General features: G+C 43.6%; 1 protein-coding gene across 2 annotated transcripts in view; it reads right to left on the bottom strand.

Moving 5' to 3' along the window:
* Window positions 1–10,217, bottom strand: part of LOC120019532 (visinin-like protein 1) — a 28,223-nt gene extending 18,006 nt beyond the window's left edge. For both annotated transcript variants that reach the window (XM_038962828.1, XM_038962829.1), the window contains exon 1: window positions 10,056–10,217. In XM_038962828.1, coding sequence (XP_038818756.1) covers window positions 10,056–10,217 — 162 coding nt within the window. The remainder of the gene's footprint in view (window positions 1–10,055) is intronic.
* Window positions 10,218–26,841: the final 16,624 nt, after the last annotated feature.

Below are 26,841 nucleotides of genomic sequence, written 5' to 3'. Positions count from 1 at the left end.
ACTAATGGTTAAAGTTGGGGTTGATCCTAGATCAGTAACTAGGAGAAACTTCACCCTGGTCATCATCTCGGCACGATACTGTCAGTGTGTTTATCAGCCAGCAGAGGGGGGCAGTGAGAGAGGAAGCAGAGGAAGGAGGGCCATCCAAAATGCCAGCATCCCTCCCTCTGACTCAGCTTTTAGTGGCTGTCAGGTAGACCAGGGACAGCCCTAGTTTCTTACCCTAACCCTTGAAGTGGCTACCAGATATCTTCTTCATTTGCACAAGGGGCGACATTTAAGGCTGAGGAGTGAGTTTTACAGCTCTCCATCTGCTACATGTACATGTGAAGCATCTAGTCATAATTAAAATATATGCCATTTAGCAGTAGCTTTAATGTGCATACATTTTCTACATACGGTTGGTCCCGGGAATCGAACCCACTATACTGGCATTGCAAGAGCCATGCTCACAATATAGGCTTTACTTAACACGCCACAAGTTAACCAGCTTCATGATGCATTATGTAACATAACATTGGATTTTTCTAACTAATGTCTCCTCACGTCTCCTACCATCGTTAAAATCACACCACATATATTTAATGACAGGGAACACTAATTAAGAGAGCATTCAATTGTTATGAAGTTAATTAAAAAGAGAGAGTTCAGTTCACACCATCAACCTATTTAGTGTAGCATCTAACTCTCTCTCCCTCTCACCCTTCCTCCAACCTCTCACATCCCCTCCCCTTCTCTCTCTCTCTCACCCCCCCATCTCTCTCTGTGTTTCTTTCTCTCTCTCCCACACCCTCTTTCCATTTCTATAGTCAGAGGAGCAGTGGATGGGTATGTTGCCCTTTCTCTAGTGATTGAATTAGATGTGCAGTTGGCCTGCGGGATAACAAGGCCTGGCTGGCACAACACAGCACAACCCCCCTCTACTCTACTGCTCCAGACCTGCACACACACACACACACATACAGTATGCCCCCACACGCACAACACACATGCACACACCCACATTATTATATAAAGGCTTTTTAGCTTGTCTCAAGTGGCCATAGCTAAACAAACTCTGACAGACACTGGTTGAAAAAGTGAAAGACAATATATCATTGATGCCAAGTCCTAGATCATTAAAGCATATCACTACATTTTGATTGATTTGATTGAAGTGCCAGTACCCTCCCCTTCCCCAGCCCAGTACCCTCCCCTCCCCCAGCCCAGTACCCTCCCCTCGCCCAGCCCAGTACCCTGCCCTCCCCCAGCCAAGTACCCTCCCCTCCCACAGCCAAGTACCCTTCCCTCGCCCAGCCCAGTACCCTCCCCTCACCCAGCCCAGTACCCTCCCCGCGCACAGCCCAGTACCCTCCCCTCCCCTAGACCAGTACCCTCCCCTCCCCTCCCCTAGACCAGTACCCTCTCCTCCCCTAGCCCAGTACCCTCACCTCCCCTCGCCCAGTGCCCTCCCCTCCCATAGCCCAGTACCCTCACCTCCCCTCGCCCAGTACCCTCCCCTCCCATAGCCCAGTACCCTCGCCTCGCCCAGCCCGGTACTCTCCCCTCCCCCCACCCAGCCCAGTACCCTCCCCTCCCCTAGCCCAGTAACCTCCCCTCGCCCAGCACAGTACCCCCCCTCCCCTCGCCCAGCCCAGTCCCCTCCCCTACCCTCGCCCAGCCCAGTACCCTCCCCTCCCCGCGCACAGACCAGTACCCTCCCACCCCCTAGCCCAGTACCTCCTCCCCTCGCCCCGTGTACCCTCCCCTAGCCCAGTAACCTCCCCTCGCCCAGCCCAGTACCCTCCACTCGCCCAGCCCAGTACCCTCCCCTCCCCTCGCACAGTACCTTCTCCTCCCCTCGCCCAGCCCAGTACCCTCCCCTAGCCCAGTACCCTCGCCCAGCCCAGTACCCTCCCCTCCCCTAGTACCCTCCCCTCGCCCAGCCCAGTACCCCCCCTAGCCCATACCCTCCCCCAGCACAGTACCCTCCCCTCCCCCAATGTTGTGTCTCTGTTCATGCAGCACCTCACACTGAGAGTTCCACTGCTGTACAAAATACGAAGCAATGACTCCAGTTCAGACAGAATAAAGTGAAAAGTATAGAAGTTTTTTCAATTCTTCCTCTTTTGTGACAGTGATGGAGCATGGATTGTGAGCGCTTCAAATGACAGCCACTAATTTTAGACCACCGCCTCTACAGACATAGAGAGAGAGAGAGAGAGAGAGAGAGAGAGAGAGAGAGAGAGAGAGAGAGAGAGAGAGAGAGAGAGAGAGAGAGAGAGAGAGAGAGATGTGTAACAGTATTACTTTAGTACGTCCCCTCGCCCCGACCTCGGGCGCGAACCAGGGACCTTCTGCACACATCAACAACAGTCACCCACGAAGCATCGTTACCCATCGCTCCACAAAAGCCGCGGCCCTTGCAGAGCAAGGGGAAACCCTACTTCAAGTCTCAGAGCAAGTGACGTAACCGATTGAAACGCTATTAGCGCATACCCGCTAACTAGCTAGCCATTTCACATCCGTTACACTCACCCCCCTTTCGACCTCCTCCTTTTCCGCAGCAACCAGTGATCCGGGTCAACAGCATCAATGCAACAGTATAACTTTAGTACGTCCCCTCGCCCCGACCTCGGGCGCGAACCAGGGACCCTCTGCACACATCAACAACGGTCACCCACGAAGCATCGTTACCCATCGCTCCACAAAAGCCGCGGCCCTTGCAGAGCAAGGGGAAACCCTACTTCAAGTCTCAGAGCAAGTGATGTAACCGATTGAAACGCTATTAGCGCGTACCCGCTAACTAGCTAGCCATTTCACATCCGTTACAGATGCACCCATGCCCTGTAGACACGTCTCTCTACACACATCCGCCCTTGCAGAGAGATCTAATGGCTTAAAGGCACAATCCCTCATTTGATTTTCAGGAAAGGCTTTACAAACAATGTAGTAAAAAATGTATATTCTGGGTAATGATGGAGTAAAACTGTTGTACTAATCTCATCAGGCATTTCTAAGTTATTTTCCTCAAGAATCAATTGGTATAGGCTTCATCATTATTGAACAGCAGGTAATATTGCAGATTGCACCTTTAAGCCAGTGTCTGCTCTCCAGACCTCTTACTAGTACCAGTGACAAAGACAGAGTGTAACATACAGCATCTGTCATGGTGGTATGACGTCCTGTCTATCAAACATCTGATCACATTATTACATCCCTCGTCATATTATGGATTGCTGCTGCCCTCGTCTCTGTCCGTCACTGACCATAGGACTGTTTCCATTTGTGGAAATAAAAGCGTCCAACAAGGTCATTAATTACAAACTTATGATAGTAATGCTGGGACTGTCTGGGAGAGGGGGTGGGTCACACATATACACACACACACACACACACACACACACACACACACACACACACACACACACACACACACACACACACACACACACACACACACACACACACACACACACACACACACACATACACACACACACATCAAACGCCCTGCAGGTATTGAAGTGAGAATCGCCAAACCAGAATCTATCTATCCAGCCCATCAATCTAGGTCAGGGCACTGCGCTGTGTGTCCTGGTGTGGTGCAGTGTTAGGGATAGGTTTCCATCAGTGTGTGTGTGGGGGGGGGGGTGATTCGATCTGTGTGATTGCCTGCTGTGTAGAGAGCGATTAAGTTTCTGCATGGTGCTGTATGGGGTGTTGGTGATGTCACTATAAAGTCTTCTGCATGGTGCTGTATGGGGTGTTGGTGATGTCACTATAAAGTCTTCTGCATGGTGCTGTATGGGGTGTTGGTGATGTCACTATAAAGGCTTCTGCATGGTGCTGTATGGGGTGTTGGTGATGTCACTATAAAGGCTTCTGCATGGTGCTGTATGGGGTGTTGGTGATGTCACTATAAAGTCTTCTGCATGGTGCTGTATGGGGTGTTGGTGATGTCACTATAAAGTCTTCTGCATGGTGCTGTATGGGTGGTTGGTGATGTCACTATAAAGGCTTCTGCATGGTGCTGTAGGGGGTGTTGGTGATGTCACTATAAAGGCTTCTGCATGGTGCTATATGGGGTGTTTGTGATGTCACTATAAAGGCTTCTGCATGGTGCTGTACAACCCAGTGCATATGCTACCCTCAGGCCAATTACAGTCTGATAGCTGTATTCAGCAGGAACCATACATTAAGTCCATTACTCTGCAACTTATCACTGATGACACAGTAACATCTATATCATCACAACAAGACCAAACACACACTGGCAGCCCAGTCACTTACCTGACACTACTGTCATCACCATGGGCCATAGGCTCTCTCTGTGTGTGTGTGTGTGTGTGTGTGTGTGTGTGTGTGTGTGTGTGTGTGTGTGTGTGTGTGTGTGTGTGTGTGTGTGTGTGTGTGTGTGTGTGTGTGTGTGTGTGAGTGTGTGTGTGTGTGTGTGTGTGTGTGTGTGTGTGTGTGTGTGTGTGTGTGTGTGTGTGCGTGTGTGCGTGTGTGTGGACTGCCACACCATCTACTTAAAACTCAAAAGTAAAATGTCACTGAAAATGTAGTTGTACAGTATCTTCTGTACACTGGGATTACATACTACTCATCTCCTTCAAGACTGAAATTCAGCTCAGAGCAACGTGTTTTCACTGTGTTTTGATGGAAGCCAATGACGTAATAATCACCAACCATAATTTTTAATGATACTACCACTGACATTTTGTCTACTGTTAAACCACTAGTCCAACATTCTAAATTGTACACTTTCTTACTTCAATGTATCCCATTCCAAACCCAGTCCAGACACCCCTGCCGTCAACACTCATTAGCTTAAGTTGAAAACAACATGCTAGCAGTTCATTGTGCTCACAATAGCGCAACTCAATCTATACAGCTGATCGATTTCTGAGTTTAGTCTAGAAAACTATAATTGGAATTCATTGGTACGGAGCTACACACGTAGAATAGAAATATAATCTACCACCACAGAGAGGGAAAAAAGCACCAAAGCCCTCAACATGCACTGATATTGTGCTCACTCAAAAAGCGTTCACTCCCTTGACGCAGACAAAATTATTGCCACTACAAACGCAGTTGAAATGAAAAGGAAGAGACTGAAAATAAAGATTTAACCCTGTTTTAACCTAGCCTATTTGAGCACACTGGGACTCAATAGACATATAATAAGTCAGTATTTAGCACAGTGACAGAAATGGCATCTGGACAGTTGGCTCAGGTGGATGGAATGTGAACGAATCAAAGGCATGATGTCACGGCCGACTGCCCTGATCTCCCTTCTATCAATGTTTGTACCATGTTCCTTAATTCCATTCTTTACTTTTAGGTTGTGTATTGCGTGTATTTTTGTCAATTTTTTTGAAATTACTGCACTGTACAAGCATTTCACTACACTAGAGGTCGACCGATTAATCATGGCCGATTAATTAGGTCCGATTTCAAGTTTTCATAACAATCGGTAATTGGCATTTTTGGATGCCGATTATGGCCGATTACATTGCACTCCACAAGGAGACTGCGTGGCAGGCTGACCACCTGTTACGCGAGTGCAGCAAGGAGCCAAGGTAAGCTGCTAGCTAGCATTAAACTTATCTTATAAAAAACAATAATAACATAAACACTAGTTAACTACACATGGTTGATGATATTACTAGTTTAACTAGCTTGTCCTGCGTTGCAAATAATCAATGCGGTGGCTGTTAATTTATCATCGAATCACAGCCTACTTCGCCAAACGGGTGATGATTTAACAAAAACGCATTCGCAAAAAAGCACTGTCGTTGCACCAATGTATCTAACCATAAACATCCATGCCTTTTTTTAAATCAATACACAAGTATATATTTTTAAACCTGCATATTTAGTTAAAAGACATTCATGTTAGCAGGCAATAATAACTAGGGAAATTGTGTCACTTCTCTTGAGTTCTGTGCAAGCAGAGTCAGGCTATATGCAGCAGTTTGGGCCGCCTGGCTCGTTGCGAACTGTGTGTAAACCATTTCTTCCTAACAAAGACCGTAATTAATTTGCCAGAATTTTACATAATTATGACATAACATTGAAGGTTGTGCAATGTAACAGCAATATTTAGACTTATGGATGCCACCTGTTCGATAAAATACGTAACGGTTCCGTATTTCACTGAAAGAATAAACGTTTTGTTTTTGAAATTATAGTTTCCGGATTTCACCATATTAATGACCTAAGGCTCGTATTTCTGTGTGTTTATTATATTAGAATTAAGTCTATGATTTGATATTTGATAGAGCAGTCTGACTGAGCGGTGGTAGGCAGCAGCAGGCTCATAAGCATTCATTCAAACAGCACTTTTCTGCGTTTGCAAGCAGCTCTTCGCAATGCTTGAAGCACAGCGATAATTATGACTTCAAGCCTATCAACTCCTGAGATTAGGCTGGCAATACTATAGTGCCTATAAGAATGTCCAATAGTCAAAGGTATATGAAATACAAATGGTATAGAGAGAAATAGTCCTATAATTCCTATAATAACTACAACCTAAAACTTCTTAACTGGGAATATTGAAGACTCATGTTAAAAGGAACCACCAGCTTTCATATGTTCTCATGTTCTGAGCAAGGAACTTGAACATTAGCTTTTTTACATGGCAAATATTACACTTTTACTTTCTTCTCCAACACTGTGTTTTTGCATTATTTAAACCAAACATCTTTCATTATTTATTTGAGACTAAATAGATTTGTATTTATGTATTATATTAAGTTAAAATAAGTGTTCATATTTCATTCAGTATTGTTGTAATTGTCATTATTACAAATATATATATAAAAATCGTCCGATTAATCGGTTTCGGCTTTTTTGGTCCTCCAATAATCGGTATCGGTATCGGCGTTGAAAAATCATAATCGGTCGACCTCTACATTACACCGCAATAACATCTGCAAGTGACAATAAAATTAGATTAGATTTTGATTTGATCACCCACTCACTCACAGTCACTGAAATTACCTAAGTCACACCGAACATACCTTCACACACACACAAACACACACACGCACATCATTGGGACACACACACACGTGAGGGAGCATGCACACACACACACATGAGTGCACACACACACACCCATTGGGACACACACAAGTGAACGCGGGGACACACACACACCATTCCTTTTCAGAAGAACAGTCTGTCCAGCTAATGTGAGGTAATCAATGTTCTCACTATCAGAGCCTTTGGATTTAAATAAAACCCTCTCACTGATATCCTGTTGCCTGGAAACACAATATGACGCTGCGAAAGGTTAACTTGCCTGCAGCCATCAGCCTCTGAGACCTCTTTGGAACACCACTCTGTACGGTACATCAGTTTCATCCACAGTGCACTCAATGCATTGGTTGTCAATTATAGTAAGACGGTCTCCAGCGTGTAGATGTTCATACACGCTGTCAGCCTGTCACAAAGAACCCCAATTGGGGCTACGAGGGTGTACATGTAGGCCTACACCACAGATATTTGGTTATGTGTCTTTGTCTTGTGGCGTTTTCTAAAGCCTCTTAGCTAATGCAGACTAGGTGTGCATCACAAAATGGCACCCTATTCCCTCTTGAGTGCACAACGTTTGACTTTGACCGATAGGGAATTAGGTGCATTGATATTTCTAGCCATGCCTTTAGATACTCTCTAACATGGTTTTACATCTTTCATTATGGGGCATTTCCTGAGAGGACCGACCAGGGTTAGGATGTCAGTAGCTATACAGTGCCTTCAAAAAGTATTCTTACCCTTTGACTTATTCCAAATTTGCTTTTGTTACTGTAAGGTATGCGTAACTGGCTGCAGGGAAGTCAAGCGCAGAAGAGCAGAATTGGCTAGCCAAACGGAGCCCCTTTATTATGGCGAACAGACACACGGCACTAAGAACAATAAACAAATACGGGTTGACATAACCCGGCGCAAACTGGGTGTGGAGGGGGTGAGTAGTGGAGACCCCTGTTGTGCTGGTGGGGGCGCTGGAGGGACTCCCTGTCTCTCCCAGCGGTCCATCGTCTGGACGACGCGGTCAATGGCGGCGCCGAGATGGTGAATCAACGCTGTGTGCTCCCGGACGCGCTCCTCGACTCCGCTACCAGAGGTACCTGCTCCTGCTGACTCCATACTCGGGTGTGGAATTCTGTAAGGTATGCGTAGCTGGCTGCAGGGAAGTCAGGCGCAGGAGAGCAGAATTGGGTAGCCAAACGGAGCCCCTTTATTACGGCGAACAGACACACGGCACTAAGAACAATAAACAAATACGGGTTGACATAACCCGGCGCAAACCAGTCTGACGTGCACATACACGTAACAACAAACAATTCCACACACAGACATGGGGGGAACAGAGGGTTAAATACACGTAAAATAATGAGGGAATTTAAACCAGGTGTGCGGGAAAACAAGACAAAACAAATGGAAAATGAAAAGTGGATTGGCGATGGCTAGAAGACCGGTGACGTCGACCCCCGAACGCCGCCCGAACAAGGAGAGGAACCGACTTCAGCGGAAGTCGTGACAGTTACAGCCTGAATTCAAAATTGATTCAATAGAATTTTTCTCTCACCCATCTACACACAACACACCATAATGTGTATTAAGGCACTGCATCTAAGTGCTAGAGGCGTCACTACCTACCCTGGTTCGATTCCAGGCTGTATCACAACCGGCCGTGATTGGGAGTCCCATAGGGCGGCGCACAATTGACCCAGCGTCGTCCGGGTTAGGGTTTGACTGGGGTAGGCCGTCATTGTAAATAACAATTTGCCTAGTTAAATAAAGGTTAAATAAAAATAAATACAAACTATGTGACTTGTTAAGCACATTTTTAATCCTATTTAGGCTTGCAATAACATAGGGGTTGAATACTTATTGACTCAAGACATTTCAGCTTTTCATTTTTCATGAATTTGTACAAATTTCTAACAACATAATTCCACTTTGACATTACGGAGTAATGTGTGTAGACCAGTGACACAAAATCTCAGGCTGTAAAACAACAAAATGTGGAAAAAGTCAAGGGGTGTGAATACTTTCTGAAGGCACTGTCATCCACTAACAACAAATCTACACTCCAGGACGCATGATACTTCACTAATGGTCAATATTCATACATGGCTGTAGCTATAAGATCTTAACAATCTTATTTCAATTCTTTAAATAGAAGATTATAAAGATTACATTTACCTATATAAAATTAACTGAAAGTTTCATTAAACTTATCTGTATTTAGGACTAGAAAATATATAATTCTTCTCACCTTATGGCCTGTGAATAATAATTTCTCCCCGAGCCCCTCTAAAGATGAGGAGATAAATATTAAAGGAGATTATAATCAAAGTGCTCTTGAGTTGTTCTTGAGTTGCTTCACCGTCGATTAGTTTCCTGCCCGGATACAGGAGGGAAAGAATAACATAATGGATACAGCTGAGGGAACGAATAAGACAGGAGGGTGATATCACATACTGTAATGTACTCGTTACTAATTACAGTACTGTTATTGAGCTTGCCATAGGATCATGTTGTTTTGATTGCTTTGCCACTGCGATGACATATGCTTCTGTTATACTTACAAAGCTCCAAAACCTCTGCATTTCTGCTAGTTCTCAACATTTCTGTAGAGTATTGAGTTGTATGGTTTTTGAACACATTCACTTGTGGAGAAATTGAAAGAATGTTGTACGACATCACTTCCTCAACTACCAAGCCTTGGGGGTCCTATATCTATCCTTGTGTATTTCAATCCACTGCTAAACCAATTGGCCTATCGCACCAATAAAGAGTGTACTATTCTTCTCTTCTCTTCTCTACTCTACTCTACTCTACTCTACTCTACTCTACTCTATGGAGATATTGCTGATAAAAGGGTCTGTGTCTGTGCAGATGTTGGCAAAGTGACAGGGTGCATCCAAAATGGCACACTTATTCCCTATATAGTGCACTACTTCTGATGAGATCCTGATGGGCTCTGGCCAAAAGTAGGGCACTTTATAGGGAATAGGGTGCATTTATATGTTGGCAGAGTGACAGTGTTCTGTAGCTACCTTCACATAGAGTTGTTGGAACTCGTCCAGATTGAGTCGTCCACTGGGGCAGTCTTTGAGGAAGCCTTTGTACCACTGTTTCAGCTCGTGCTCGTTAAATTCTGTGCTCTTTACCAGATCCTCCATCACCTCTGGGGTCAGCTTGCTGTTTTTCGCTCCCATTTTATCTGTAAAAGAATAGCAAGAGAATTATTTTAGAATGTCAGAGGAAGAAAAAGTAATGGAAAGTTATTCTTTGAGAATGTCTGTATGGAAAGAAAGAATGGTGCCTGATTACTTTGGAAAGTATGGAAAGAATGAATGGAACACATCATTTTTCTATCAGAACAGGTTAAATACCTGTGGCAGTCTGGACTAACATTGACAGAAATCTCTAAAAGGTATCAGCAAAGTCATTCATCAGGCTTGAATTGAAGAAAGGAGAATTTTCTAGCACGGGTAATTATATTCTAAACACCACCTCAACCCAGCTGTAGCTAAAAATGGCTGTAATGTATCAAAAATCACCTCAATCCAATGGATTATGTGATATTTAGGGAAAAGTAATAATGTTGAACACTAAGTGTGGATTTGTATACCATGTCTCTATTTGGCTGCACCAGGGACGATAAAACACAGATGATCGAAGAATATTCCTGGATAGCTCCGATGATTGTCTTATGTTTTAACCCAAGACGTTTGATACATTGATAGATCTTACATATACTAGGGAGTAGCCTACCTCCCCTTAGCTGGCTGCTACACCAATGCATTCTGTATAATTAAAACAAAAATAAAGCCATGGTTGTCTGGAAATAAAGTATATGCCATCACTTCTGCTCCGCCTAAGTATCTACAATCACTCAACAACAAACATGCACCAGGTCAGACCACTGGAGATTTAACTAGCAAACGAGTGTGTATCCAACAGCAATTCCTTGAGATTGTTAGGCTAAGTGTCCCGAGTTGTTTGTTTTATTGTGATCTGATGCCATAATTGTGACTTTGTGTCTAATTTCCCTTTCGGCCCACTTTGCTTAGCCTTAGCCCAATCTCCTTTGCTTAGCCTTAGCCCGATCTCCCTTGCTTAGCCCTATCTCCTTTTCTTAGCCTTAGCCCTATCTATTTTGCTTAGCCTTAGCCCTATCTCCCTTGCTTAGCCTTAGCCCTATCTCCTTTTCTTAGCCTTAGCCCGATCTCCCTTGCTTAGCCCTATCTCCTTTGCTTAGCCTTAGCCCAATCTCCTTTGCTTAGCCTTAGCCCGATCTCCTTTGCTTAGCCCTATCTCCTTTGCTTAGCCTTAGCCCAATCTCCTTTGCTTAGCCTTAGCCCTATCTCCTTTGCTTAGCCTTAGCCCTATCTCCACAGCCTGCAGCTGTTTGCACCCCAGCCTCTGTATCCAGCCCAGCTCACACTGCTTCACACACACCACACACACACACACACACACACACACACACACACACACACACACACACACACACACACACACACACACACACACACACACACACACACACACACACACACACACACACACACACACACACACTAATTCAGCCAGATTAGTTCATTAAGAAACCTGTCATTAGCATAATGAGCATGCCAACAGATCCAATGCTACAATGTGACTTTTACCATTTAGAAAATCTGGCCCCTTTCACTAGTCACCAATGCTCTCACTGAATCACAAAAGGTCCCGAGCGGAGAAAGCAGATCTGAAATCTGGAGATTTTATTGTCAATGTGTAATGGTTGTGTAATTCTTAGTACTCTAGATTCATGTAAAAGGGGGAAAGAGCTCAAATTCATTCTGCTCGTATTAAACAAAGAGATTATATGATACCATCGGAAAAGCCATATCAATTAATTAGGTGCATCCTGTAGCAAACAAACGACTAGCACTTTAAAGGGTCAATTCTATTATTTCTGATTGAATTATCACAGATATGACGAAAAGTATTCTCTAGAAGATAATACATTGCAGATGATGATTTAATTACATGCAGCATTTTAACTTTGTCTATGCTAAGGGGAAAACAACCACAGAAAAAATTATTATTCATCCAACACCGAACGCTTAATAACAGAGTTCAGAACGACAAATCATTTAATTGCATTTCATGGTTTAGAGGTAAAACCCAATGCATGACAAGCGAGACAATCACAATCACATTGCCATCAACAAAAACAATGATAGAGATTGCGAGCTAGCCACAGAACAAAACTGAATAACAACGGTGTGACATCACCAATAGAATACATAGCCTAGTGCAAGGCGAGGCCTCAGATTGCCTGATACATTAACTGGACGTCAGCCTCTCTGATCTATGGAGTGCAGTAGATAGATGCTCTTTGTCCTTGGAGATTACCTCAGCGTACAATGGCCTATTCCCCTGAGACGTAGAGGGTACACTCACTATCACCTGCGCCTTGGCTCGCACTGACGAGCGGGGCAAAACAACCCTGATGTCAAGTCTCATACACTTTCATTGTAGTGAGTGAGGTAGCTATGATACAAATACTCTGTCCCATGTCCCATACTCTTTCATTGTACTGAGGAAGCAGCATGAGCCAGAACGAGAGAGTTAATTACACTGAACAAAAATATAATCGCAACATGTAAAAAGTTGGTCCCATGTTTCATGAGCTGAAATGAAAGATCCCAGAAATGTTCCCTAAGCACAAAAAGCTAACACTAGATACTAACTGGTTTTCTGATCCACGCCCCTACCTTTTTTTAAGGTATCTGTGACTAACAGATGCATAACTGTATTCCAGTCATGTAAACTCCATAGATTAGGGCCTAATGAATTTATTTAATATTGACTGATTTCCTTGTATCAACTGTAACTAATTAAAATATTTTTAATAGTTGCATGTTGCGTTTATATTTTTTTTCAGTGTATATAATGTGAATTAATTACTGTAATATATTCTATTTAATGCTGACCCAAGTGACAAGGCTTCAGTGAAAGCCAAGGTAGCGATTGTTAGGCTACATCAAAGACCATCACCAGGCCCCTTGCCATTTTTATGTCATGGACACATTTGCAGTTCTGACAAGCACATACTGATTGCCTTCCCCAAAAACAACTCTATCATGTTCTTCTTGTGGTTCTTAGAATAACTGAAGAAGACATTCTACTTACTCTATTTCTGGAACTTTCATGTCATGAAATGAGATTGTACTCTAATGACAAATCATCAAAATGAACAGATATCAACTCTAAGCACACCTTCTGAGTACCCAAAGTAGTGGAAGTAGTTTGGAGAACTGTGTTCTCGTGATGAGTAACCATGTCTATGCTTTAGCTCAGTGGGCTATCAATCTGGCCATGGTATAGGCCTAGTAAAGGCTGGGGGGGATAGTTCTCATTTCCATCCAGCCATTACTATCTCCATGCCTCTAATGTCAATTATCTCTGGATCCTTATTAACTAGGGCACAAGAGGACTGAACACACACACAGGACCATGCTATGAACACACACACAGGACCATGCTATGAACACACACACAGGACCATGCTATGAACACACACACACACACACACACAAACACACACGACCATGCTATGAACACACACAGGACCATGCTATGAACACACACAGGACCACACTATGAACACACACACACACACACACACACACACACACACACACACACACACACACACACACACACACACACACACACACACACACACACACACACACACACACACACACAGAGGACCATGTTATGAACATGCAAAGGTAGTAGCCTAGCAGTGTAAGAAAACATAAGATGATCGTTCTCCTGACCCAGCATTGCAGCAACCAGTGAACATATTGACAGTGATAGTCAAAGCACATCTCCAGAAGAAGCTGTGTTGTTGTTAGCATAGAGTTACCCATATAACAAACATCCAGGGATAGATGGTGCTGTATTCTCGAAGCAAGCAGTAGCCTATGTTCTGAGACATATAAACTGGTGACATTTTCCTTGTCACAATACGTGCTGTCACTCTCAATGAAGTATGGGCCTCAAGACAGCAGCAGCAGCACCAGACAGATCAGTCCCATGTGAGCAATGATGAGCATGTATAATCCACTACCGGGCTACTCCACTCAGAGGTGTGACACTTTAAAAGGTCTTCCATTCACACAATGGCGGAGGAGCAGAGTACAGACTGCTCCAAGAGGTGCACCTGTATGCCCCAATCTCATGTTTTGCATTGCACTCGAACACAGCACCGTTGTCAAGAGACTTAGGCGGCGGAGTAGGCTTTACGCTGATGAGGAAAATGTCTCTATTGCTTCCCTACAGGTCCATTTCAGAGCAGCAGCATCATCAGACAATGAGTGAATGGGTGTTAAATGCAATGTAAAGGTGAATGGAGGGAGGAGTAGAAGAGATGGGGCGGCAGGTAGCCTAGTGGATAAGATCGTTGAGCCAGTAACCGAAAGGTCGCTAGTTTGAATCCCCGACTAGGTGAAAAATCTGTCGATGTGCCCTTGAGCTCCTGTAAATCTGCTAAATGACTCAAATTTAAATGTAATTATGTGAAGGAGAAGAGATTATGTGAAGAATAAAAAATGGAAATTGCAAGTCAGTTAAGAACAAATTCTTATTTACAATGACGGCCTACCAAGGAACAGTGGGTTAACTGCCTTGTTCAGGGGCAGAACGACAGATTTGTACCTTGTCAGCTCGGGGATTGGATCCAGTAACCTTTCGGTTACTGGCCCAAAGCTCAACAGCTAGGCTACCTGCCACCCCAAAAGGAAATGCTTTTACTTGACAATGACTAATTCCCTGAAATCATAGTCTGAATCTACTGCTGCAGTCGTGTTAGTGGTGACAAAAGACCCAGATAGTGCCACTCGGTTACAAAGAAGTAAGTCTGCAGTGCATTGCAGAGGGCAGCATGTTGTCATCCGCTCAGTACACTGAGACAGGGCCAAATAGATAGTACATGTTTCTAAGGATCTTAGGGCAGCCTCTTAGTACATTTTAGTCATTTAGCAGACGCTCTTATCCAGAGAGACTTACAGGAGCAATTATGGTTAAGTGCCTTGCTCAAGGGCACATTGGCAGATTTCTTACCTAGTCAACTCAGGGATTCAAACCAGCAACCTTTTGGTTACTGGCTAAACTCCACTAACCAAAGTATAGTCATCAGCTGATTCTCTAATATGAACTAATAGTCCTCCTCTCTCTGTATACTGACCAGCCACATAATGTAACAGCATGTTCCTTTTTCATCATTTTCCAATAGAGAATGACCTTGAGAGTCAAAATCCAGTGAAGTACAACACCCACACATACATTAACACATGCTCAGATCTATACATTCAAGCACTATCGATGACATGTTTCATATGCACTGCAAATCTTGCAATCATGATTTCTTAGCACTACCACAAAAAAGAGCATGGTTTTAAGAAAATATATCAGTCTAAGATGAAAGGACATATGATATAAAACAAATCTACATTTAAAAGTCAGTTTTCAGTTTTGGGATTATTTCCATCATAATTTCACCATGCCACGCATGCATTTGTTTCTAAACTAGCATCGCCCGGCAAATCAAATGGTTCCATCCTTGCAGCCCAGCCAGCGCGAGCCCAGCCAGGATGAGCGCATACAAACGTGCCAGGAGCGAGGCAGCATCCCCTAAGCACTACATCAGAACCACAACAGAGGAAAGAAAGCTCAGAGGAAAATGCCACATTACAATTGCATTTTAAAATGTCATATATTGCATTTGGCAAATTAATGAAAACAACACCACACATTAACTGTATCTATTGACATGTAGCCTTTTTCTAGTTGTAGGCTACTCTTGATACTTTTGTTTTTGAAAAATCCACCAGTGAAGTAGGCTAAACCACTCCCGCCCCATTCAGTACCAGGCTATTTGTTTGGGAGATAAAGAGCCATAACTGACATTATTGTTTTATGTATTCTCTTAATAAATAGCCTACAATATGAAATTATATGATTTGCAGTCCTGCTGTTGATCCATTATGATATAGCCTCTTAAGAAGATTGGGCCATGCTTCCCCAATGTAAAATACATCTAGCCTAACCTAATTATTTAATACAACTGTATTAGTTTGTAGTATAATGTATCTAGCAATGACTTATAAAGATTATCTTTACAAATCATAATTGAATAGAGGGAAAGTTTCACTATGCATTTTACTGTAATCCACAATAAATAAAACATATTTACCTTGCAAGAGTGCGAAGTTAACTGGTCTTTGCTCTCTTCTTCAGAGTAGGTTATATGTGCGGACAGAGACTATTAGTCAAACGTCTTGTCGAGGCTTGTGGTGGGGGTTTCTTGGGAAGAAATGAGCCTCGTCGAAAATCACTGATGCAGTTCCAAGGATTCTGCAAGTAGGACCGTCCACACACACACACACGCTCGCTGAGGATACAATGAAGCGCAGCGTCAGACCGTGTGTATCACGACTCTCTCTCTCCCTGTCTCCCTCGCACAGAGTGGTTGATGCCAGGCATGCAATGGACCACTGTTTTGGTGGGGTGTTTTTTGAGTTTGCGCATGAGGAAAGGAATACGCCTTCTACTGCACCTATGCTATCTGTGAAGTATAATTATTTTTATGTGCATTAAATGTGCAGTCTCATGAGGGTCATTGTCAACATATATAGCCTATGATAGGAATATAAATCGCAAAATATATTAAAATCAAAGTACATTCCCCAGATCCTGGTGGTAGGGGTAGGCCTACTACATGCTGTCAATCTGCTATTATGCCTATTGATTATATTCTGCCATTACTATCAAATCAGTCCTACTTTCAAAAGGAACAACAGCATTTGAACAGTCAAAAAATAACGACTGATAATGTAACAAAGCATCTCTTTATGTTTTTTTTTTTTAAAGGCTGCCACTACCAAAAGTTAGGCTGATTATCTATTCTTACAGCATATCTGGCGCCAAGGGTTTTACTTACCTTCATTGACTCACTCACGCACGCACGCGCTAGTAACATTTCGCGCCAAACAGCAAAACAGCTGGTGGTGGCAGCAGCATCAGCACAACACAGACCACAGCGTCCAGTTTCGCAAAAAAAATAATGGCTAACTAGCTAACGTTAGCTAGCTACTTTGTTTTGAATCTGTAAAAGGTTTCTCTGGTAAGTCATCAAATAAGTGTTGGGTTGTGAAAACGCTATTATTGTAGATAGCTACTTGTATTTTACAAACTATACACATTTACAATATTACGAGCTAGCTAGTTTGGTTGGTAGGGTAACTAAAGTTAGTTAGCTAGCTAGGCTTGCTAGCTATTATTTTCAAAACTTGTCAGGGATGTCAATAATGACATTATTATCTGAATCCATCTAAAACGGCTCTTCATTTTGTATAAATTTAGATTTTGAACCAAAACAAAGCGGGGCCTTTTGTTCAATAATAAAACGATGTGTTTGTGGTGGCAGCCTATTCATGTTTTTTAATTAAATTCAGAAGGTACAGTCGTGGCTAAAAGTTTTGAGAATGACACAAATATAAATGTTCACAAAGTCTGCTGCCTCAGTTTGTATGATGGCAATTTGCATATACTCCAGAATATTATGAAGAGTGATAAGATGAATTGCAAAGTCCCTCTTTGCCATGCAAATGATCTGAATCCCCCAAAAACATTTCCACTGCATTTCAGCCCTGCAACAAAAGGACCAGCTGACATCATATCAGTGATTCTCTCGTTAACACAGGTGTGAGTATTGACGAGGACAAGGCTGGAGATCAGTCTGTCATGTTGATTGAGTTTGAATAACAGACTGGAAGCTTCAAAAGGAGGGTGGTGCTTGGAATCATTGTTCTTCCTCTGTCAACCATGGTTACCTGCAAGGAAACACGTGCTGTCATCATTGCTTTGCACAAAAAGGGCTTCACAGGCAAGGATATTGCTGCCATTAAGATTGCACCTAAATCAACCATTTATCGGATCATCAAGAACTTCAAGGAGAGCGGTTCAATTGTTGTGAACAAGGCTTCAGGGCGCCCAAGAAAGTCCAGCAAGCGCCAGGACCATTTCCTAAAGTTGATTCAGCTGCGGGATCGGGGCACCACCAGTACAGAGCTTGCTCAGTAATGACAGCAGGCAGGTGTGAGTGCATCTGCACGCACAGTAAGGTGAAGACTTTTGGAGGATGGCCTGGTGTCAAGAAGGGCAGCAAAGAAGCCACTTCTCTCCAGGAAAAACATCAGGGACAGACTGATATTCTGCAAAAGGTACAGGGATTGGACTGCTGAGGACTGGGGTAAAGTCATTTTCTCTGATGAATCCCCTTTCCGATTGTTTGGGGCATCCGGAAAAAAGCTTGTCCGGAGAAGACAAGGTGAGCGCTACCATCAGTCCTGTGTCATGCCAACAGTAAAGCATCCTGAGACCATTCATGTGTGGGGTTGCTTCTCAGCCAAGGGAGTGGGCTCACTCACAATTTTGCCTAAGAGCACAGCCATGAATGAAGAATGGTACCAACACATCCTCCGAGGGCAACTTCTCCCAACCATCCAGGAACAGTTTGGTGACGAACAATTCCTTTTCCAGCATGATGGAGCACCTTGCCATAAGGCAAAAGTGATATCTAAGTGGCTCGGGGAACAAAACATAGATATTTTTTAACCCACAAATTCTGACAAACTCGAAGCATTGATTTTGCAAGAATGGGCTGCCATCAGTCAGGATGTGGCCCAGAAGTTAATTGACAGCATGCCAGGGCGGATTGCAGAGGTCTTGAAATAGAAGTGTCAACACTGCAAATATTGACTCTTTGCATCAACTTCATGTAATTGTCAATAAAAGCCTTTGACACTTATGAAATGCTTGTAATTATACTTCAGTATTCCATAGTAACATCTGACAAAAATATCTAAAGACACTGAATCAGAAAACTTTGTGGATATTAATATTTGTGTCATTCTCAAAACTTTTGGCCACGACTGTACAATATCAAATGGAAATTAGTGATGGGCATTCCGAGTCTTTTCGGTGAGCCGGCTCCTTTGGCTCCCAAACAGCTCTTTGTTGAAAATGGTTAAAATCGAGCTAGAACCATGAACAAATTGCAAATCTCCGATGTAAATACCAAAAGTGAGGCTACCAGTATGTCAGATCATGAAATCCAAATAGATTTTTACCTGGCCATATTATTAGATGGTCAGCTATTGTTTATGGGTGGACCAGATTGACGCGCTTTCCGCACAATTTATTGTTTCTGAAGTGAGGATAATTAGATAATTATTTTGTAACTTAGTTGCAGAAAAACGTTGTTTTGAGCTCAAAAAGTAGTAGCACTATGCAAATCAGGGAGCCAAATTAACGCCTCTCTCTTTTCGATTACCGACATTCACCAAAAAGATCCGTTCAAATAGAGCAGTTTGTTCACGAAAGACTCATCACTAATGGAAATCAGATACATACAATTTACATTGGTTACATATTTAAACTGTTTCTCACCTGCTGTAATGTTATGTAAACATAGATTATGTATATGGCCGTTTGTTTATTCATGGCTACAGTATTAAAATCCAGTAACTGATGATTATATATTTTGCTTTGAAGGTTTTTGCTGAAGTACCTTTCATCTGTTGAGATTTGGTTTCACTGACAGGTGAGTCATAGGAATCAACTACTGCTTTGATGTATTTTCAGGGTGCAAAGCTCCATTTTCAGCAGTTGGTTGTAAATGCTGAAAGAAGTATACAGTTGAAGTCGGAAGTTTACATACGCTTAGGTTGGACTCATTAAAACTCATTTTTCAACCACTCCACAAATTTCTTATTAACAAACAATAGTTTTGGCAAGTCGGTTAGGACATCTACTTTGTGCATGACACAAGTAATTTTTCCAACAATTGTTTATAGACAGATTCCAGTGGGTCAGAAGTTTACATACACTAAGTTGATGTGCCTTTAAACAGCTTAGAAAATTCCAGAAAATGATGTCATGGCTTTAGAAGCTTCTGATATGCTAATTGACATCATTTGAGTCAATTGGAGGTATACCTGTGGATGTATTTCAAGGCCTACCTTCAAACTCAGTGCCTCTTTGCTTGACATCATACAAAAATCAAAAGAAATCAGCCAAGACCTCAGAAAAAATTGTAGACCTCCACAAGTCTGGTTCATCCTTGGGAGCAATTTCCAGACACCTGAAGGTACTACGTTCATCTGTACAAACAATAGTACGCAAGTATAAACACCACGGAACCACTCAGCCGTCATACCGCTCAGGAAGGAGACACGTTCTGTCTCCTAGAGATGAATGTACTTTAGTGCGAAAAGTGCAAATCAATCCCAGAACAACAGCAAAGGACCTTGTGAAGATGCTGGAGGAAACAGGTACAAAAGTAACTATATCCACAGTAAAACGAGTCCTATATTGACAACCTGAAAGACTGCTCAGCAAGAAAGAAGCCACTGCTCCAAAAAGCCAGATTACGGTTTGCAACTGCACATGGGGACAAAGATCGCACTTTTTGGAGAAATGTCCTCTGGTCTGATTAATTACAAATAGAACTGTTTGACCATAATGACCATTGTTATGTTTGGAGGAAAAAGGGGGAGGCTTGCAAGCCGAAGAACACCATCCCAACCGTGAAGCACGGGGGTGGCAGCATCATGTTGTAGTGGTGCTTTGCTGCAGGAGGGACTGGTGCACTTCACAAAATAGATGGCATCATGAGAACGGAAAATTATGTGGATATATTGAAGCAACATCTCAAGACATCAGTCAGGAAGTTAAAGCTTGGTCGCAAATGGGTCTTCCAAATGGCCAATGACCCCAAGCATACTTCCAAAGTTGTGGCAAAATAGCTTAAGGACAACAAAGTCAAGGTATTGGAGTGGCCATCACAAAGCCCTGACCTCAATCCTTTCGACAATTTGTCGAAAACGCGTGTGCGAGCAAGGAGGCCTACAAATCTGACTCAGTTATACCAGCACTGTCAGGAGAATGGATCAAAATTCAGCCAACTTTTTGTGGGAAGCTTGTGGAAGGCTTCCCAAAACGTTTGACCCGAGTTAAACAATTTAAAGGCAATGCTACCACCTACTAATTGAGTGGATCTAAACTTCTGACCCACTGGGAATTTGATGAAAGAAATTAAAGCTGAAATAAATCATTCTCTCTACTATTCTATTATTTTACTAGGATTAAATGTCAGGAATTGTGAAAAACTGAATGTATTTGGCTAAGGTGTATGTAAACTTCCGACTTCAACTGTACAGTTACTATCAAATCATACAGTAATGTTGTATTCCATTTAGCTGGCCAAATGTATTGCACTTGCCGTAAGCCTATATGTAAATTATCAACCATATTGAAATAAGAAGCTACAAAAGATTTCCTTTGCTTTTAATTCTGTAATCATTAGCTCATCAGTCTATAAGTGTTTCTCAAATGAATTGCATCTTTGATATGCCATACACACTTTATAAACAACATATCTTACTCAATGTGTTTTCTCTGGAATAAAAACATAGGTTGACAGTAAATCTGTCTTTGTTTTAGGTGTAGTGGATAAAAAAAGGAATGGATAAACACATACAATATGGTTGTTTTCCCATTGAGGAAGATACTGCTCCATTGTCTCCTAAACGACTAAGGACAGATTGCACAATAACAAACAAACACAGTTGCAAAACCCATTTCAAATTCCCAGAACTGTTGAGTTTCCGTAACAACGATGGTGTCACATCACTGCAGAATAGGCCTATTCTTCAGGAGGACAAAACACATAGAGTTAAATCTGACCATGAATATCTCAAATACACAGTGACAGGATTTCATTGTGAAGAAATGGGAAAAGAGGAGAGTACAGCTCTCGGAGATAATCAGACATGCGCAGGGTCATGTGTAATCAGTCCTCACAGTACAGATGGAGACTCTCAAGGTCTATGTCAAGGGCTAGATGAGCAACATGATCCACTTAGTGAAACAGGCACCTCTTCTTACAGCTTTCACTCTAGAAATGAAGCAGGGTGTGTGTCAGCAAAGTCTCACTCTTCTGATGACGGAACAACTGATACATTCTCAAGTCATGATTTCAATCAGCCTGGGAAATCACTCAAATGCAGTCTCACCGGTACTAGTCCCTCAGCAGATGAAGAAGCAGTGACTGAACAAAATGGTGAAAGCCACATCCCAGTAACCGACCACAGCTCAAGTGTGAGTGACGGTACTGAAGAACCTGATTACATCTGTGAAAGCCTGGCTCTGAATTCAGCCATTTACAGTATGAGCTTCATCAAAGGATCTACTGAAGGTGAAAATAATCATCAGATTCAGAATGAGGATAAACATGGATTCAATCAAAGTATCTGCTATGAGAAAGAAGCCAGGCGTTACCCATTACCCAGTGATTACAGAGAGGACCGCAAGTCATCGGGCTCTCATGCTGAAACTGAACCTTTTGGGAACTTTACAGGAGTGGAAAAAAATGAGGGAAATGTAGCCAGATTGCAGAATGATGTGAGAGAAAATGCAGATGTCTGCGATAGAGAAGCAAAAGCCCAAGTTAACAAGGAGTACTTCATGCATAATGACAGCTCTGCCGCAGCTGAGACAGTAGTTGAATATGTAGATGGCTCCGTTGTCACTTGTTATACGGTATTAGACAGACCTGTACTGAGTGATGGGGCTGAGATCAATATGGGTCTTAAGCATGATGATCTCCGTGAACCAACATTAGGGCACGCTGTTGGCACTGTGACAGCTGAAACTTTGTGTGAACTGGGTGTTGATCACAACACAACACAGAAACTGTCGGTTTCAACAGACCTCAGTCAAAAGCCAGCTGATGTTAATCGCAACAAGATAGCAAGTGTAACCGAACATGCAGTTTGCTCTGACATCAACAGAGTGGCTCTAGAAACGATGTCTCCTCTCCACCCACCACAACCAGAAGATACCACGTCTCCTCTCCACCCACCACAACCAGAATATACCACGTCTCCTCTCCACCCACCACAACCAGAAGATACCACGTCTCCTCTCCACCCACCACAACCAGAAGATACCACGTCTCCTCTCCACCCACCACAACCAGAATATACCACGTCTCCTCTCCACCCACCACAACCAGAATATACCACGTCTCCTCTCCACCCACCACAACCAGAAGATACCACTTCTCCTCTCCACCCACCACAACCAGAAGATACCACGTCTCCTCTCCACCCACCACAACCAGAAGATACCACGTCTCCTCTCCACCCACCACAACCAGAATATACCACGTCTCCTCTCCACCCACCACAACCAGAAGATACCACTTCTCCTCTCCACCCACCACAACCAGAAGATACCACGTCTCCTCTCCACCCACCACAACCAGAAGATACCACGTCTCCTCTCCACCCACCACAACCAGAATATACCACGTCTCCTCTCCACCCACCACAACCAGAAGATACCACGTCTCCTCTCCACCCACCACAACCAGAAGATACCACGTCTCCTCTCCACCCACCACAACCAGAATATACCACGTCTCCTCTCCACCCACCACAACCAGAATATACCACGTCTCCTCTCCACCCACCACAACCAGAAGATACCACGTCTCCTCTCCACCCACCACAACCAGAAGATACCACGTCTCCTCTCCACCCACCACAACCAGAAGATACCACGTCTCCTCTCCACCCACCACAACCAGAATATACCATGTCTCCTCTCCACCCACCACAACCAGAAGATACCACGTCTCCTCTCCACCCACCACAACCAGAAGATACCACGTCTCCTCTCCACCCACCACAACCAGAATATACCACGTCTCCTCTCCACCCACCACAACCAGAAGATACCACGTCTCCTCTCCACCCACCACAACCAGAAGATACCACGTCTCCTCTCCACCCACCACAACCAGAATATACCACGTCTCCTCTCCACCCACCACAACCAGAAGATACCACGTCTCCTCTCCACCCACCACAACCAGAATATACCACGTCTCCTCTCCACCCACCACAACCAGAATATAATATGTCTCCTCTCCACCCACCACAACCAGAAGATACCACGTCTCCTCTCCACCCACCACAACCAGAATATACCACGTCTCCTCTCCACCCACCACAACCAGAATATACCACGTCTCCTCTCCACCCACCACAACCAGAAGATACCACGTCTCCTCTCCACCCACCACAACCAGAAGATACCATGTCTCCTCTCCACCCACCACAACCAGAATATACCACGTCTCCTCTCCACCCACCACAACCAGAATATAATATGTCTCCTCTCCACCCACCACAACCAGAAGATACCATGTCTCCTCTTCACCCACCACAACCAGAAGATACTATGTCTCCTCTCCACCCACCACAACCAGAAGATTTCTTCTTGAGGACTGAATACGTCAGGAATGCTACTTTGGAGCTCTCTTTACATTTTGATGCTCAACATGGAACTCAACTCAAAGGTGAATATGAAGACACCTGTCAGTTATTGGTGGAACAGTGCAGCTGCACAACAGAGGCACATGACATAAGCAGCCAGGGGATCCATCATTGGGAGCCACTTCTCAGCAGCACTCCTGACCATGAAGAGAGTTATGATGCTGAAGAGGGAAGCGAAGTAAGTTCTGACACAGCAAAACACCTTTGTGAGGAATGGGACCCAGCTGGCCAGGTTTCTACCATTAAAGACTATCTAAAGACACTTGAGACTGTTAGTTTTCCATCTGAGTGCGCAGTTCTGAATGGGATAATGCAGGAAAACGGTGACAGTGTTACAGAAACTGACCTGCATGTTGATTCAGTGAACCAGGAACTTGGAATGATACCTCGATGTGACATGCTAAGCACAGGGGTCATAGGTGCGATGACTGGTGAGTGGATCAACAACTGGCCCAAAGGAGAACTCTGCAAAATTGCCAACCTACCAATACTCCACCTTCCTGCAGAAGCTACACCTGGAACTGTTCGCTTGCAGGCTGCGAAGGAGGGTCCAGCAGTTGATCACACCGACGGAACTGAAGCACTACTCAAGATTGAAAACAATCATGTGGTCCCTTTCACCTCAGTACCCAACGATGCTGTCGTCCCAGGATCAGATTCTAACCCAGAGGATGACACAGTACGGTACCGAGAGGAGAACCGATCAGTCTCAGTCATGCCATCTGCGGCACACATTCTCTCTGACTGTGTGCCAGTTGGGTTTGACACATTTGAAAAGATCCAGCTCTGTCCCCTTGACACCAATGGCCTGGAGCACAGCCCTCTCCTCAGCAGCTCGCCCAGTCGAACGTTTAAAACTGAGTCCCAACACCACAGTGCTGGTGGCACTATGCACTCAGGAGAGAGTGATGAAGAGGACATAGCAGAGGAAGAAGAGGACCAGTGCCAAGAGGAAGCTGAGAGGGGATTTTTCCACTGTGAAAACACCAAGTTTAATGAAGTCCCTGTCCCCGACTTTATCTCACCCCAAATCTCTCCATCATTGAGTCCAGAAATGCCTTGCCAATCTTCTATTCTTTTCTGTGGAACTTCCCAGTGTGATTCTCCCCCTCAGGCAAAACTCCCAACTCTCACCTCTGACAAAAACATCCATCCGGTCTCTGAAATCCATGACTTCCCAGAGTTTGAAATAAAGGAGAGGTTCGACATGGTCATGGAAGAGCTCAGTTTGTATTTCGAGATCAGTGACGAGGCAGGTTATCAATCATCTGAAAGAGCAGCGTCTGAACAGTGCAGCGTTAGGGACCCTGTAGCTGAGGAGGACAACACTGATTTAATGACGTGAGTGTTTCTATTGTTTTTATTATGGTTACTGTGTGACTAACTAATTTCCCCTTGGGGATTAAAGGGATAATTTTGGATTTTGGCAATTAAGCTTCTTATGTACTTCCCCAGAGTCAGGTGAACTCCAGGATACCATTTTTATGTATCTGCATCCAGTATGAAGAAAGTTAGAGGTAGTTTCGCAAGCCAATTCTAACTAGCGTTAGCACAAAGACCGGAAGTCTTCGGGATCAGCTAGCGTTGGCACGCGAAACGACCTCCTTATGAACTTCCTTCATATCCCGAACTATCCCTTTAATAAAGTATTATCGCTCTCATCTCCTAGACGGAGTAGTAGTGACCGTCCAAGCAGCCAGGATGCAGTGGAAGACGAACCACGTGGAGGCACATCAATGGGAGATGATGACCACGGTCTGAAAACATATCAAGCAGAACCAGAAACTACATGTACCACTGGGGGCCTTGACTGTGAGCAGGAGGTGCCTCTTGAATGCTGCCATCACGGCACAGAGGGCGAGGACTCCATGTACTCTTCAGTCAAGCACAAAGGTTGGTGTGATTCGACATTTAACAAAAGGCCTTGGTCTGATACTTCACTCTCTAGATAAATGTCTTGCATAAAGACGTCTCAGAAAACAAGTTTATTGATGTAACCCTAACAAGAATGTTAACTGAGTAGTTTGTATTTGTATTTTTATTGCATCAATCAGACACCTATCGGATGGTGTTTTTTTTCTTTCTTGTCAATTTGCAGACTATCAATACACGTTCCAAAATTATTTTACATTTACATTTAAGTCATTTAGCAGACGCTCTTATCCAGAGCGACTTACATTTAACCTTTATTTAACTAGGCAAGTCAGTTAAGAACAACATTATATGCAACAATGGAATTATAACAGCCATAGAAAAAACTGTTTTGTTGTTGTTGTTGTTGTTGTTGTGGGGACAGTGATAGCTTATCAAAACACGAACAGAGTAATCCTGCCTTAACATGACGGCATTATTATTGGATTGTGTCGACAGATCA

Source organism: Salvelinus namaycush, chromosome 24 (assembly GCF_016432855.1).
Source record: "Salvelinus namaycush isolate Seneca chromosome 24, SaNama_1.0, whole genome shotgun sequence".
Taxonomy (NCBI): Eukaryota; Metazoa; Chordata; class Actinopteri; order Salmoniformes; family Salmonidae; genus Salvelinus; species Salvelinus namaycush.
This window is presented reverse-complemented; position numbering and strand designations above follow the sequence as displayed.